Source organism: Ranitomeya variabilis, chromosome 4 (assembly GCF_051348905.1).
Source record: "Ranitomeya variabilis isolate aRanVar5 chromosome 4, aRanVar5.hap1, whole genome shotgun sequence".
Classification (NCBI taxonomy): Eukaryota; Metazoa; Chordata; class Amphibia; order Anura; family Dendrobatidae; genus Ranitomeya; species Ranitomeya variabilis.
In genome coordinates, this window is record NC_135235.1 from 587,580,915 (window position 1) to 587,595,546 (window position 14,632).

At 42.0% G+C, this 14,632-nt stretch overlaps 1 protein-coding gene across 1 annotated transcript; it reads right to left on the reverse strand.

Moving 5' to 3' along the window:
* Positions 1 to 2,185: 2,185 nt before the first annotated feature.
* RBM38 (RNA binding motif protein 38) lies at positions 2,186 to 13,868 on the reverse strand. Its single transcript, XM_077253135.1, has 4 exons — positions 13,394 to 13,868; positions 10,691 to 10,814; positions 9,961 to 10,015; positions 2,186 to 5,405 (listed from the first exon to the last, which is right to left on the reverse strand). The coding sequence occupies exons 1-4, from the start codon at positions 13,559 to 13,561 to the stop codon at positions 5,105 to 5,107; spliced, it is 648 nt and encodes a 215-aa protein (XP_077109250.1). The 5' UTR covers positions 13,562 to 13,868; the 3' UTR covers positions 2,186 to 5,104.
* Between the last annotated feature and the right edge of the window lie 764 nt (positions 13,869 to 14,632).

Sequence of the window (14,632 nt, forward strand, 5' to 3'; positions counted from 1 at the left end):
GTGCTGTTTTCTATAACATCAGTGCTTGCATTTTAAAGCCAGTCATGATTACAGGCAGGCAAAACCAGTTTTTGCACTGAAATGGCAAGAAAGATCTCAGTGAATGATGGGCCTCTTATTTTATTGCTTTTTTTAACCCCTTGCTATAACCCATTAAAATTTAGGAAAACCCCTTTATCTGTCACATCGAACTGAAATATTCATACAAGGTGGTCCAAGAACCCTTCTAAAAGTTTGCTTTGGACTCCCAATCCAACCCTGGCTGGTATTTACATTGTGATCAGATTGTGAGATTAACCAGACACCGAGATAACACAAGATACTTCAGAAGGGTATTAAGGGTATGTTTCCACGTTCAGGAAATGCTGCGTGTTTGACGCTGCGCAGAGCCGCAGCGTCAATCACGCAGCGTCCAGATGTTCCAGCATAGTGGAGGGGATTTTATCAAATCCTGTCTCCACTATGCGTGGTAACCGTGTACCTTGCGGCGACACTGCGCCGCCACAAGGTAAAACACAGAGCGCTATGTGTGGGGTGCGATGATGCTGGATGTATGCAATGAACACATCCGGCATCATCGCGTCACAGAAGGGGGTGGGGCTTAGGGCGGAGCGGATTTGCTGCTCCACCCAAACCGCCGGCCATCCTGAAAGTGGAAACATACCCTTACAATGGTGTGTAAGAAAATCCCACAACGGCCGCTGAAAACTTGCAACTGAAAAGTAAATTTTCATTTTAAATATGTACTGAATATCTAATGTCTTTTGGTGAGCCACAACAATTCCAAAGCAAACTAATGAAACTGGCCTGGACACAAAAAAAAAAAAAAAAAAAAAAAGTGTCCTTAACTTAAAATTTAGCTGTACAACCTTTTGAGGAAATCACTGCAAACAAAGAATTTCTGTAACTCTTGATGAGTCTTTTGCGCCTGTCTACAGGTATTTTGTCCCCAATCCTGGTGAAATCATGTGAAGGAGTCTTCTCCAGACTGCAGGTTTCAAAAAATTAAAAAAAAAAAATAAATCCATCCAAGAATGCGTTTTGGGTCATTACACCGTTGGACCTCTGTCCAAGCTTCCTGACACCCGGCAGCACATTTCACTGCAAAATCCCTTGACCGGCTTGAGATTTTATTGTACCCTGCGCACGTACAAGACACTGTGCCAGACGCAGCCCCAAAACATAACCGAGCCTCCGCCATGTGTCACAGTAGGTACAGTGTTCTTTTCTTTGGGGGAGTTGTGTCTAGACCTTAAACTTCAGAAAAATTAACAATTCTAGTATGAGGCAGTTTCAAGATCCTCCAGCCTTTAACAGGTTTATCAATACATCCTCTTTCTAGTCTCCTGGGCCAACTTTATTTCATGTTCAATGTGGCACCCACCATGATACCAAACAGCACAGTTGAACATGTGTTGGACAAAATTTTAACATTTCTGGAGGTACCGTCATTTTTGTCTAGTCTGAGCATTGCATGCCAATCTCTGTACTATTTATCTATCTACTATCTGACTGCGCCCCAATTACTAGACATCCACCTTGTAGCACGCATCATGAGACCAAGCACAGATTAGCAACCTCATGAAATATAGGTTAGGCTGGGGTCAAACTTACGAGTTCAGCGTGAGTCTCTCACATCAATACTTGGCACTGCTGCCGGCATTCGGGAACAGAGCGTTCAGCTGCATAAAAATACATGCAGCCGCACACACTCTGGTCCCGAGTGCCGGCGGCAGTACCAGGACTTGAAGCAAGAGACTCGCACAAGTTTCTCGCAAGTGTGACCCCGGCCTTACACACGTTTTATATAGTTTGCGCGCGCCCAGGATTACATTTTTAGGGGATTCGCAGTAGATAACTGCCCTGGGCAAATGCTTCTTTTGCCATTAAATTGGATCCTAATTGTTCCACCTATCAACACTAGATAGCAGTATTATGAGCATGTACATAAGGTGAGGCATACATAGTGACCAGGGGGAAAAAAACAAAAAACAAAAAAAACCACTTTGTGATTCCCCACCGCAATTCACACTTTTGATGACGAAGTTTTGAAACGGTCAAAATGAGGGGGAAGGTGGTGGGATTTTTACCACGATGATCAGCTGACTGAACACCAAAAACAGTATAAAAAGACAATTTCAAAATTAAAAGTAACTTTATTTTTTATTTTTCTAAAAAAAAAAAAAAAAAAAAAAAAAAAAGATTTTCAAGTCATAGTTGAGGACAACATTTTACAGGAAGTATAAAACAAGTAGTTTCAATTTAGCATCATTGAACACATTGTAGAACACCAACCTGACTTCAAACAACGCAGTATTGGGGCAGACAGCCCAAGAAATCACGGCGGTAGTAACTGCATCTTGGGTCTGATTGCTTGGGTGTCAGTACCATACACTACCCAACAGGGGGATATAATGAGGCTGTCAAAATTGGAAGGGGGTGGACACAATGAGGTCCAATCTTTACTATACCAAAAATTGATAGACATCTCAAGTTGGCTTGTATCGGTCCAAGCTTTGTGACATTTGAGCGCTCTCCATGCATGTAGGTCTTTTCAATAGTTTGCAGTTAGGAAACCTCTCAAGGTTTGTGTCTAGATTAGTGAGAGCATAGAGAATTGTAGGTTCTACACAAAATAAGAATTCCTAGTACAAAATCTGGACGACAAAAAAAAAAAAAAAGTTTGACTGTTATACATTTCTACTCTACTATAATACATTGGCACAGAGGTCTTCTTCATTGGCCCCATGAATGGCAGTCACCACTAATCCTAGGGCCGATTTAAACCATCAGATTTGCTTTAGATACATCCTAATCAAATGGAAGAACCAAAAGATTTTAGGACTTATTCAATTGGACCCAGATAGATTGCTTTGGTTTGGAGAACCACCTCTAATGATGAGATTTCCACACAATTGTTCACAAGAACCTCAACATGACCATTATGAAGAAAGAAACATTTGGGTTAGAGAACTCATGTTTCACTTATTAATTTGACCAGTATGGCCAAGATCATGGAAGTAAAATCGCTCAGTATCTACTAGGTAGACTGACAATGGGCCACAGTTCCTTGGTTGCGTTCAGAACATGGATGAACCCACAAACTAACATTTTTCCTAGAAATTGACAAGTCAAGATCTATTCAATGAAGTATAAAAGTTTTGAAAAAGCATTCTGGTCAAAAAAAAAACAAAAAACGACAGACTAGAAAAAAAACCAATGGAACTGAACTTCTCTAAAGTGGTTGAATGGGCACCAAGACCACTAATTCTTCTAGGATTTTGATACAAGGCCCATTTTTGATAAAGAGCTTTACACAACATGGAAGAACACATTTTCTACACCATCCCACATAAAGGTGCAAGGGGAGGACGAACATAAACGTTAATTCTACAACACCCTCAGAAATGATCCTCGTGAAGTATTAAAACAGATTGCAGCAAGATGGTTGCATAGTAGTTTTGGAATCGTGGAAAAAGACAATTGTTCACGTAAATCCAGTCCTCAACAAAAAGGCTTGTGCTATCAGACATTGAGGGCCCTAGAATAATGCCAAAAAAAAACAAAAACCTCAGGAGGAAGTTGTAGGTAGTCACCAGACAAATGTCCAGGAATACAAGTAACGAACCTTGAGGAACGTTGCCCATAGGAAGAACTATATATACACAGTTTGGAATTATTTCTACTTTGACCTGTCTGAAGTTTTGGGCTGCTTCCATACAGTTAAACCTTTCACCAAGTCATCGTCTCCTTACAATATTTTTCAAGTTAGTTTAGAACACTTCAATTTTCTCATTCTACCAAATATTGTAAGCTTGGATTTTTGAGGAGACAATAGTTGTAGAGAACTCATGTTGCAGCCCCCCCCCCCCCCCACATTAATGGCATTGCTCTATATACTTTTTAGAGTTCCCATACGTGGAGTCCAACTAACAGATAAGGATACCATTAGTTGAGATTGACAAAAAAAAAGTCCCCCTTTGGATCAAACCCATGTGTTAAGGCAATGCCAAATCAAGGGGATTTTTTCAAAAAGAGGCCATTAATTTTGTTTCTCATGTTGCTCATTGTGATAAATATCACAGCCACTTACGGAATGAAAAAAAATTAAAAATAATTAAAAAAAGTCCAGTAATTGGTCAGTCACATTTAAGAAAAAAAAAAAGTCTCCTCATTCACTGCAGCAGTTACTTGCAGGACGCAGCAGCTGGATGGACGCAGCCCGTGCTCCACACATAAGACAGACTGTTGCATTATAAGCACATCCTAGTAAAATCACTTTTGGTGTTGCAATTCCTCCGTCTCATTTATACATAAAATACTGCATTTCCCCCCTAGTTGCAGCATGACGAGACCTCAGCAGTAACACAATGTACTTTGTCTTTTTTGCCTTTTGTTGCTTTTTTAAATATACCCATCAACTGAATTAACAATAAAATTTTACAGTGCCGAGACTACGGAGGTCCCCCGCTTTTACAACTCCCAAGCCGGGGAAGCAGCAGGAGCTCAAGTCCAATCTCCGTCATTTGCATATTGAAATAGTCAGCAAATATCTAGAAAATAATTTAGCGGGAAAAAAAAAAATACATATATAATATATTCGATAAGGTGGATAAATACTCCTGCCCCTTCAGTTAATAATTCACAGGTAAGGTGAGCATAAAAAAAAAAAATGAATATAATAAATATTGAAAAATAGTTATTTCTATAAGGCATCGCTGAGCATTTTAGTTTGTAGTCAGACTATTAATGAAAATTTGGGGGTTTTACGCTTCTTAAAAGTGTACCCTCAGGAGTCTTCCCGCTCAATTCCATGTTTTACTTTTTTTTATTTTATTTCATTTTTGTTACTTGCAGAAAATAGGCAAAAAGGGACAACGTAAACTTGTCAGGTTGGATCCCCCTTTCCTTAGTTCTCCCACTTCTCATGATGCAAAACTAAAAATTGAAACATTGTCTGTAATACAACTGAAATATCAAGGGCACAGCGTAAGAGGAGTCTTGCGTTCTGTATGGTAATACGTTTCTGTATTGTAGCTGCATCCTCTCATGGTCCATAAAAAAAAAAAAAAAAAAAATAGAAAAGAATACGAGCGTTCTTCCATCACTGTATGCGATCTGGCTGGAGCTGTGCAGGTTGGTATTGAATATACGCAGTGGGTGGTGCTCCTGTGGTCGTGCCAGTGATAGGCTGCTGGACAGCGCTGGTATAGCTGTAGCCCATGTAGCCAGCGGCGGGTGACGGTGTGTAGGGATACTGTTCATAGGCAGCTGTGGTGTAATGGGCGTAGGCCGGTGTAGCAGCATTGTAATCGATATACGGAGATGGTAAAGACTGAATTGGCGTTGGAATGACCACACTTGGCTGGATGAGGGTTGATGGGTAGATATATTGGGGTGTCAGCCTGGAAAAAAAAAAAAAATAATAATTATAGATTAAGACAATTCTAAAAAGGAAAAATCAAAACAAACATAAATTTAATTCATTTTTAACCGAGTTAAGGGGCAATGCTAGATTAGCATGCCCACTTTTGTGCCAGAGTATAACTACTGTAATACTGCCCCTATGTACAAGAATATAACTACTATAATCCTGCCCCTATGTACAAGAATATAACTCCTATAATAATGTCCCCTATATACAAGAATATAACTACTATAATACTGCCTCCTATGTACAAGAATATAACTACTATAATACTGCTCCTATGTACAAGAATATAACTCCTATAATAATGTCCCCTATATACAAGAATATAACTACTGTAATACTGCCCCCTATGTACAAGAATATAACTACTATAATGCTGCCCCCTATGTACAAGAATATAACTACTATAATCCTGCCCCTATGTACAAGAATATAACTCCTATAATAATGTCCCCTATATACAAGAATATAACTACTGTAATACTGCCCCCTATGTACAAGAATATAACTACTATAATACTGCTCCTATGTACAAGAATATAACTACTATTATTCTTGTACACAGGGAAAATTACAACGATTATACAGGCTAGTTTGGATAACACACACACACACACACACACTTGGGTGAGGGGAGCAGAATGTAGCAAAGGGTGAGGAGATTCATATCGGAGGCTGCCTTCATCACAGACCATGAAAGATAAAGTGGACACAAGCAGGAAGACAGGTGGGGGGGTAAGAAATGCTAACAAGATATTGTAAGGGGAGTGTAAGCAAATGGGATGGAGCTGACACTGACTTGTCAATAGAATATTGCCAGTTTCTACAGTGCACTGAAGTTTAACACTGAAGAATTCTCAATAAGCACAGAAGAGCAGATGTGAAAAAGATAGAAGTCACTCAGGAGCTTAATGATAATGCAACTAAAAATATATTTACTATAATACTGCTCCTATGTACAAGAATATAACTACTATAATACTGCCCCCTATGCACAAGAATATAACTACTATAATACTGTCCCTATGTACAAGAATATAACTACTATAATACTGCTCCTATGTACAAGAATATAACTACTATAATACTGTATATATGTACAAGAATATAACTACTATAATACTGCATATATGTACAAGAATATAACTACTATAATACTGCTCCTATGTACAAGAATATAACTACTATAATACTGCATATATGTACAAGAATATAACTACTATAATACTGCCCCTATGTACAAGAATATAACTACTATAATACTGCATATATGTACAAGAATATAACTACTATAATACTGCCCCTATATACAAGAATATAACTACTATAATACTGCCCCTATGTACAAGAATATAACTACTATAATACTGCCCCTAGGTATAAGAATATAACTACTCTTTGGCTCTGGAGCAGATAGTAATGGGGTACATACGCTTGTTCCTCTGGCCAGAGATGGGAGGAGATCTCATGTTATTAGCCAGCTTATTCTTCTACCATCTCCCACTACTCAGGAGTCTCTTCCTCCCACTTTTTTGCACTACAAAAGGTCAAGGAGGCACCAGCATGGAGATGTAGATCCGTCTATTTAAAGCCACAGTACTAATTTAATAACCCGACTTTTCCCATACAGAAGGAAGCATGTGTATTACCACATTTGGCAGATCGCACTGCTAGTACCCGGGTAATGACACAACATGGGAAACATTCCCAGCCTAGATTGTGATAGTGCAGCAGATACATGATGCGTCCATGATCAGACTGTGCCTCCGCTGGACCACACATTGTTGAATGCAGCAGACAAGCGTCCCACCCGACTACACCATAGACACAGACACTGGCAATGAGAGGAGCAAATGTGCAAACCTTCAAAAAGAGCTAGAAGGCAAACAGCGGTCATTTTCTTCAGGATACAATTGCACATATTTTGGGTTTCAATTCTTAACCATTTCCAAGATCTAAGCATGTCGTCAGGGAATTCAAGGAGAAAGAATAAAAAAAAAAAAAAAAAAAAAACCACACACACACCACAACTGAGGGTTTGTTACAATTGTTCCAAGTGTCAATAGGGGCCGTGCACATATTACAGGTTTTTTTGTTTGCATTATTTAAAAAAAAAAAAAAAAAAAAAAAACACAGAGGGCTGGGTATGGGTAACAAACCCTCAGCTATGTAGTATTTATCATGTCCAAGACCTTATAGGTCCTGGACAGTGGAGTTTAAAAAAAAAAAAAAAAAAAAAAAAAAAAAAAGTTACCAGCCACAGAAAGCAAACAGATCTTGAAAATGACGAAGCACTGAAATGCTGCTTATTAAGATATTGCAGAACTTTATATGACTTTTAAGCTTTATTTAGAAAAGAAAAAACAAACCCACATATCCCCCCCAAATACCAGAGTGTGGGGGGCAGTGTGGCTTTGTTCCCCCACAGGTTTCATGTGAGCGCAGAATAAGCCTGCACCGCCAAGTACTTTCCATCTAAACCACTGTATTTCTGCCAACTTCCCTGTAACCCTTTGTGACCATGGGGCACCTTGATCACCCCCATCCCCCCTTTCTCTTATGGACTTGTGATGTCAGAGGAAGTCAGGGGTGGTGGGGGCGACCTTTTGGTGTAAAGCCCCTCAGATTACAGGAGGCAGGGGAGTAGATGGTTATCACATTCACAGCTGTGACACAAACACCAAGAGTCACACAGGACTGTCCTCCACCCCCCCTGGAGAGGCCTGCACCCTCATTTACACATCACAGACCTCTGCCACGCAGGAAGCCGGCCACAATGCAGGGTGTGGAGGCCACAATGCAAGAAGGGTGAGGCCAAGTGCAAGAGCCACTACAACCCCCATCATGTAATGGACCTACTTATGCAGGATGCCACCCACTACAATACAGGGTGCAGCTAAGCAGATGTATCCAAGCCTCATGTGCAATACCATCAGCTGTGCTCATGTACCCCAGCACCTCATGATATGGCCTTCTGTGCTGGTGTACCCAAGCGATCGTGCCTGCTGAGCTGCCCCCTATAGGCCGTAATCTCTGGTGCATCCCTCAGTGTGTGATACAGTCTGCGGAGCCGTGTACCCAAGCTGCGATCCCCCCCCCCCCCATAGACCTCCTTTCTTGGTCCTCTGTGTAATCCATCCATCTTGGGCATTAACCAGGAGGTTGGGACAGCGTGGATTGTGCACTTCTGGGTTAGTCGGCAGGAAATGTACGATCGTTTATGGCAATAACTTGGCTCACCATCCACATCTTAAGAGGCGTCACTAACCCTCCATTCGCTGTTACATGACACCACAGCCTACATGTATATGGTCACCCAGCTTTCCAAGATCTCTGAAGGGCAAAGCTGAAACCCAATATGCCTGATCCTTTTGTTTGCAGCGAGACAAGAGTCTACTCTGACAACATGCGCACGCTCGGCTTGGCTGAGCGTGTGTGTATGGAGTGCAAGGAGAGAGATCAGTCAGACAAGCCACATTTGTCCGTCAGCCATACGCATGATATGGGCGTCTGTTGCCTGGAGACAAGCCACCAGTTAGACCATTACAGGGGCTTCTATGAGAAGTTCCCACAACGCGGCGGCAGCACACTTCTCACCGGCGACCTCCAGCACCGCCGTCTGCTCTGCATTGTGACTTAAGTGTGCACATTGTCCCCATTGTGAGGAGCAGGACGCACCAGGCCCTCTTACAAATAATAAAATATGTATTCACCCGAACAGCTGGGATCGGGCCCCCGGCCGGCCTGGCGAGACAATTAACCCCATGGCAGCCAAATCTAGAAAGTAAATAAACGCTGGATGAGGCCGAGGCATCCCGTAAGGGGTTAAGCAGAGGCTTTGTTGTGGGTCCATTGTTTTTGGGGATCACTAGTGCCTTCTAGAACAGCTGCAGTGTCCAATTAGAAGACTTTTCTAGTGTGAGGGGTGGGAGGGAGGGGGAAAGCTATTGAAAAGACCCCCAGACAATAGTCCTATGAGAGTCGGTCACAGACCCGCAGAACATCTGTCTGCTATCAGGTCTAACGACTTGCTGCCTGCCGGGGGCCCGAGCCGCCCTGTGGGGAGAGGGAGGGACACCTACAAATGAGGTGATTACCTACTGTGGGAGCAGATAGATACCTCTGCAGGCTGGATATCACATTATTGATCATCTCCGAGCAGGCCTTGGATTCCTATAGGGATAAAGGCAGGCGAAATGGCCCAAATAGGGGTCATCACCAGCTTTCCATTGACTCCACACTGTGCCGAGATACTCAAACAGGGAGCTGTGCCAGTCTTTACTGCAGGCCTGCCATTCTATTCCTGACCATGGTTTCTACATATAGGTGGAACGGTGAAAGATTAGGAGTAGCCGTGTACCCCAGAAACTTGACAGACGTTAAAATTAGGAGGAGATGTGGTTACGGCTGGAGATTACTACAAATGCACACAAAAAAAAAAAATAATATAGCCCTTTAAGGGATTACAGCAAAGATCACATCGGAATAAAACAAGTCACATATAAAGCCTGGGTATTAGGAGGACGTACCCGATGGGTCTCTGGAGGAAGGCCGGGTGTAACTGCTGCACTCCAATGGTTAAACCTGCGGAAAGGGAGACATTATAAGATACTAGAATGGCAGGGTTGACCCTGTACTAGAAAAAAAAAAAAAATATAAATATATATATATATATATATATATATACACACACACACACACACACTCTCTATCAGGACAGAATCATTAATAGTGACACTAAGTTGACAAACCCTCATCCCTCCCTGTGATGCTCTCTTTTGCTCCCTGGTTTCAGCCACTACACCGTGGAGAGGTAGACTAGTGCTCAGGATGTGTAGAAACCACAGAGCCTCAAAGTCAGAACTACTTTATAATGCTCCCGTGTGGTCGTTGCCTGGGGTATAAGGGTGACTGGTCCCTTACAATAGTAATCAGATGCAATTTCTTAGCATTTGTCTATAAATTTACATTTTTACAAATCTACATTTGAATATGGCACCAGGTCCACCAGTTCACCCAGTAACCAAACTGCTCTAGGAAGTGTGTGAATGATAAGAGTGGCCGGCTGCCATTACTAAGATGTCCATGAATGACAAACCAGCAGCGATTAATCATGGGCAGGTTTTTCTTTCAGGACTCTGGGAAAGCTGGATGACAGCTTTGTAGCATCTCCCTCCTGGATATATCAGTCTTAGTAATGGGCGCACTCACTATGATGTACCCCGTATGTTCGGAGTGGGTGCCCAGGACACGTCATACCAGTTTGGAGGTTCCTTGGCTTGGCTCCGATATAAGCGAGATTCACATTTGCTTTCCGGCCATCTATAATGGGGTTGGGGTCTTTGCAGGCTCTGTCCGCAGCTGCCCTGTCCGCCATTGTGACCTGCAATTTAAAAACATCAGTGTTCAGTGACAGATGACTGCGCCTCCAATTTCACTCAGTTCTCCCCTAGAAGTGGGGCATCTGGTAATATGGTGCCAGGCAGGAGGTACAGCGCTCCGTGTGCCTCAATTAACGGGGGATCAAAAATTACCACTTTCAGGGTTTTGTTGTTTTTTTTTTTATTTTAGCCGACAGTTCAAGATATGGACTTTTTTTTACTGTCTTAACCAAGTGGGGGTGTCTTATGCTGCTCGGCATTATCACTGCAAGCCACTCCCCCTTGGAAAATTAGCACCAAATAAAAAGGCCTATATATGTAGAACTGTATGGTAGATTTAAAAACATGCAATACTCTGAAGCAGTGGCAATAAAAGAGCAAGAACCTGGGGTATAAAGTCATGTTCAGGGCGACCACTTCGCATCCTGGGCCACCACCCTGGAAATCCCATGCACATAACGCCACCTCGTTTTACAGCAACACTGCAAAACCATTCCTACCTTTCAGTTCAGACTGTGCGGCACCGATAGAGAAGGTCATTATACCTCAACCTGATAGTCCGACATAGAAGACCCCAGAAAACCTCCGCCCCTGAATAGAAGTCTATTTCTAGTCTATACACACCCTTGGCCTGAAGTAAACAGGTTGTGTCCGGGCCGCCATCACAATACCATTTGAGAACAGGATGTGCCCCCAAGTTTGGCATACTCTGCCATTATCCTAGTGCCCAGAAAGTCCTTTTATTCATCAGCCCAGAAAATAGAGTGATCTAACGGGCACCGGTGCCAGCTTGGCATCTATTCAGCTGCCAGGGGGGCGTCACACAGAAGCCTCATGTTTTCCGTAATTAGGATAATCATGATCATTCTGCAGAATAAGAAGTGTCACGAGATGGAAAGTGGAACTATAAGTGTCAGCATAGCCACTACTTTCCTCCCAAAATCATACAAATAAAAAAGCTAAAATAGTTAATGTGAACAAGGTGACAGTTATGCCCACAGGGTACTACCAGGCATCCAGCGAGACATGGTTCTTGTATGGGGGAGGGGAAGGTATTTGCCTACGCGCAGCAGACTTCCCATCATGTAATCCACTGGATTTACATTGTAGTCAAGTCTCTCCAGTCTGACATAGGCGATAGACAGCAGGGAGTGGGAAGCCCAGCTGTACGGAGGAATTCCGCCAATCCAGTACCTGAGAAATTCTGACCTAGATCTACAACAAAATGTAGGATCTCAACTGAAAGAAGCAGAGTGTTACGATCTATGGGCGGGTACAGTCCAGTAATCTGGCACCTGACAAGTCCAGTAAGTGCCAGTCTCATCAAATCTGCTCACAAGAATCTGAAGAGGGTTTAGGAGGCAAAAGTTCAGGTGTATCCCAACCCCCCCCCCCCCCCCCTCTTTATTCCACCCATATATCATCTGCTGATTCTGAAAATTAAATATAACCTTGACCACTAGGGGAGCCCTTCTTATACCAGGGAACTGAAAAAGATTGGCAGCCCCCAAAATCAGGAGAGAAAAATAATCCATGAAACCATACAAACTCCTTGCAGATGTTGTCCTTGGTGGGATTTGAACGCAGGACCACCATATAAAAAGAAAGAATTATAACACCCACAATCAAAACCTCTTGCTCACCAGGACCATAAACCATGCTGACCAGGCCTGCAGCACAAACGGACATTTTGTCGCCCTAGAGTATCATTATTGGATTACCGCCGCTTCTCCTCAAAGGGTGCAATTATGATAATAACCGTCTACCGGCCCTTAGATAATTCTGCCTGGCAGCGCACACACAAAAGTTACAACCTGAGCATAAACCAAGTCACTCAGGTGACCAAATGGCAGAGTATTCTAGCAACACACAATGGAGGTCAACATTGCACAAGCAAAATCCAGTAAAACCTTCACGTCTGAGGATGTTTTCAGTCTAAACATGTTGTCTTATGAAACTACCTGTTGTGTCGACCAGCAACAAAACCGGTGTTTTATGTCACAGTGACAAAACTAAGCAACATGCAAGACGGTGGAGTCTGACAAAGGGGTGGGTGGTGGGGGACGCTGCTGACCTTGGACTAAAAAAAAACAAAAAACGAAAGATCCGGAGGGCCCCCCCCCCCCAGCTGAAAACAAGGGCAGACAAAAGCCGGCTACTACTCTGTGTGCTGACAGTGTCATACACCAGACACTAGAAGCATTGTAAAAAAAAAAAATACAAAAACATACAATAAAAAGGAAATCTATGAATATATATAGTAATATCTTGGCCACATTTTACCTATTTTTTTTAAAAAAACGTTGATGCCTCATTGTTGTCTAGAAAATTTTTGGGATGTAGCTGATCTTGGAGGCCGAGCCGCCGATTCAGGTGCAGCAGGTGGTCCAGTGCAGGCACCACACAGATGCTTTGCCTGTTGGGTGGCATGGTGAGTCTATATCTATACCTCCAAGATCACAGATGCATCCCAAACATTTCTAGACAACAATGAGACATCAAAATATTTAAAAAAAAAAAAAAAAAAAAAGGTAAAAAAGGTGGCCAAGATGTCAACCAAGATGTCGGTGATGATACTTACAAAGCCATACCCCCTGGACTTGCTGGTCTGTCTGTCCGTAATTACCACAGCTTCATCAATATCCCCAAAAACCTCAAAGTATTTCCTGAGGGACGAGTCGGTTGTGTGATACGGAAGCCCCCCAACGAAGATCTTGGTGAGCGTGGTGTCCTTTTGCACCGTGTGCATCTTGCTTCGCTTTTCAGGATCACAAATCCAACATCCAAAATTATCCCAGGGGGGTTAGGGGGAGGTGGAATATTCCCAAAGCGTCACCTTCACTGCATAGAAAATAGATGTAAAACAATCACGAGTCCAATATAAGGAAAAAAAAAAAATACTATAGCATTTAAAGGGGCCAGCAGCAATGGCCGGTGAGGTAGCTCTATAGACTTTGTGCCAGACAGCAGGGATCAAGCAGCAGACAGGGAATTTGTAGGCAGCGTCATGCACCGGCCAAGCAGCCCTGCTCCCTCGCTGGTCTGTCTGCTATGATACAAGCTCACACACTGCACAAGGTTTTGTACTGGGACGTAGCCCCCGCCCACTAACAATCCCCCTCCCTTTTGGGAAAAAAAGACCAGTTGCATCATGGGTGTTGTAGTTTTTTTGTCTTTTTTCTTTTACATATAAATTGGCTACGACACCATAGATGTGACAGGTTTTCAAAGTTTAATAATAAGATTTTTTTCAAATTTAAGAATATTTGAACGCGGTCAGATAAAAAAGAAAACTTTAAAAAATGTAATATTATATATATATTTACATATTTAATTTTAGATTTTTTAGGTGTTCTTTTTTATTCGACCGCATTCAAATATTCATATATATATATATATATATATATAATATTATTAAATCTTTTTTTTTTGCAATCAGTCACATATGTAATATATAAAAATTGAGACACAATATAAGAATTAATGGAATACACTGTAGCTACATTAATTAATTCATAAGGATCAAAAAGAATATAATAAAAAAAGATTAAAAGAAATGTACAATAATATTAGCCCATTCTTGAATAAATTGTTATCATGTCTCCTTCTCTTCTTGGGAATGAAAGGCCAATATACAAACACCATATAACAATAGTGAACTTACCTGTGATAAGGAGGCACCTAGAACAGCACTTTATATGCGCATAGCGAAGACAATAGGTGAGAGGGGCACCCCAGTGTAGGGCTCAGCTCCCACCGCTTCACATTACCATACAATTAATGTCAGGGCTATGGTCACAGGGTGCTGCCATTTGGGTAT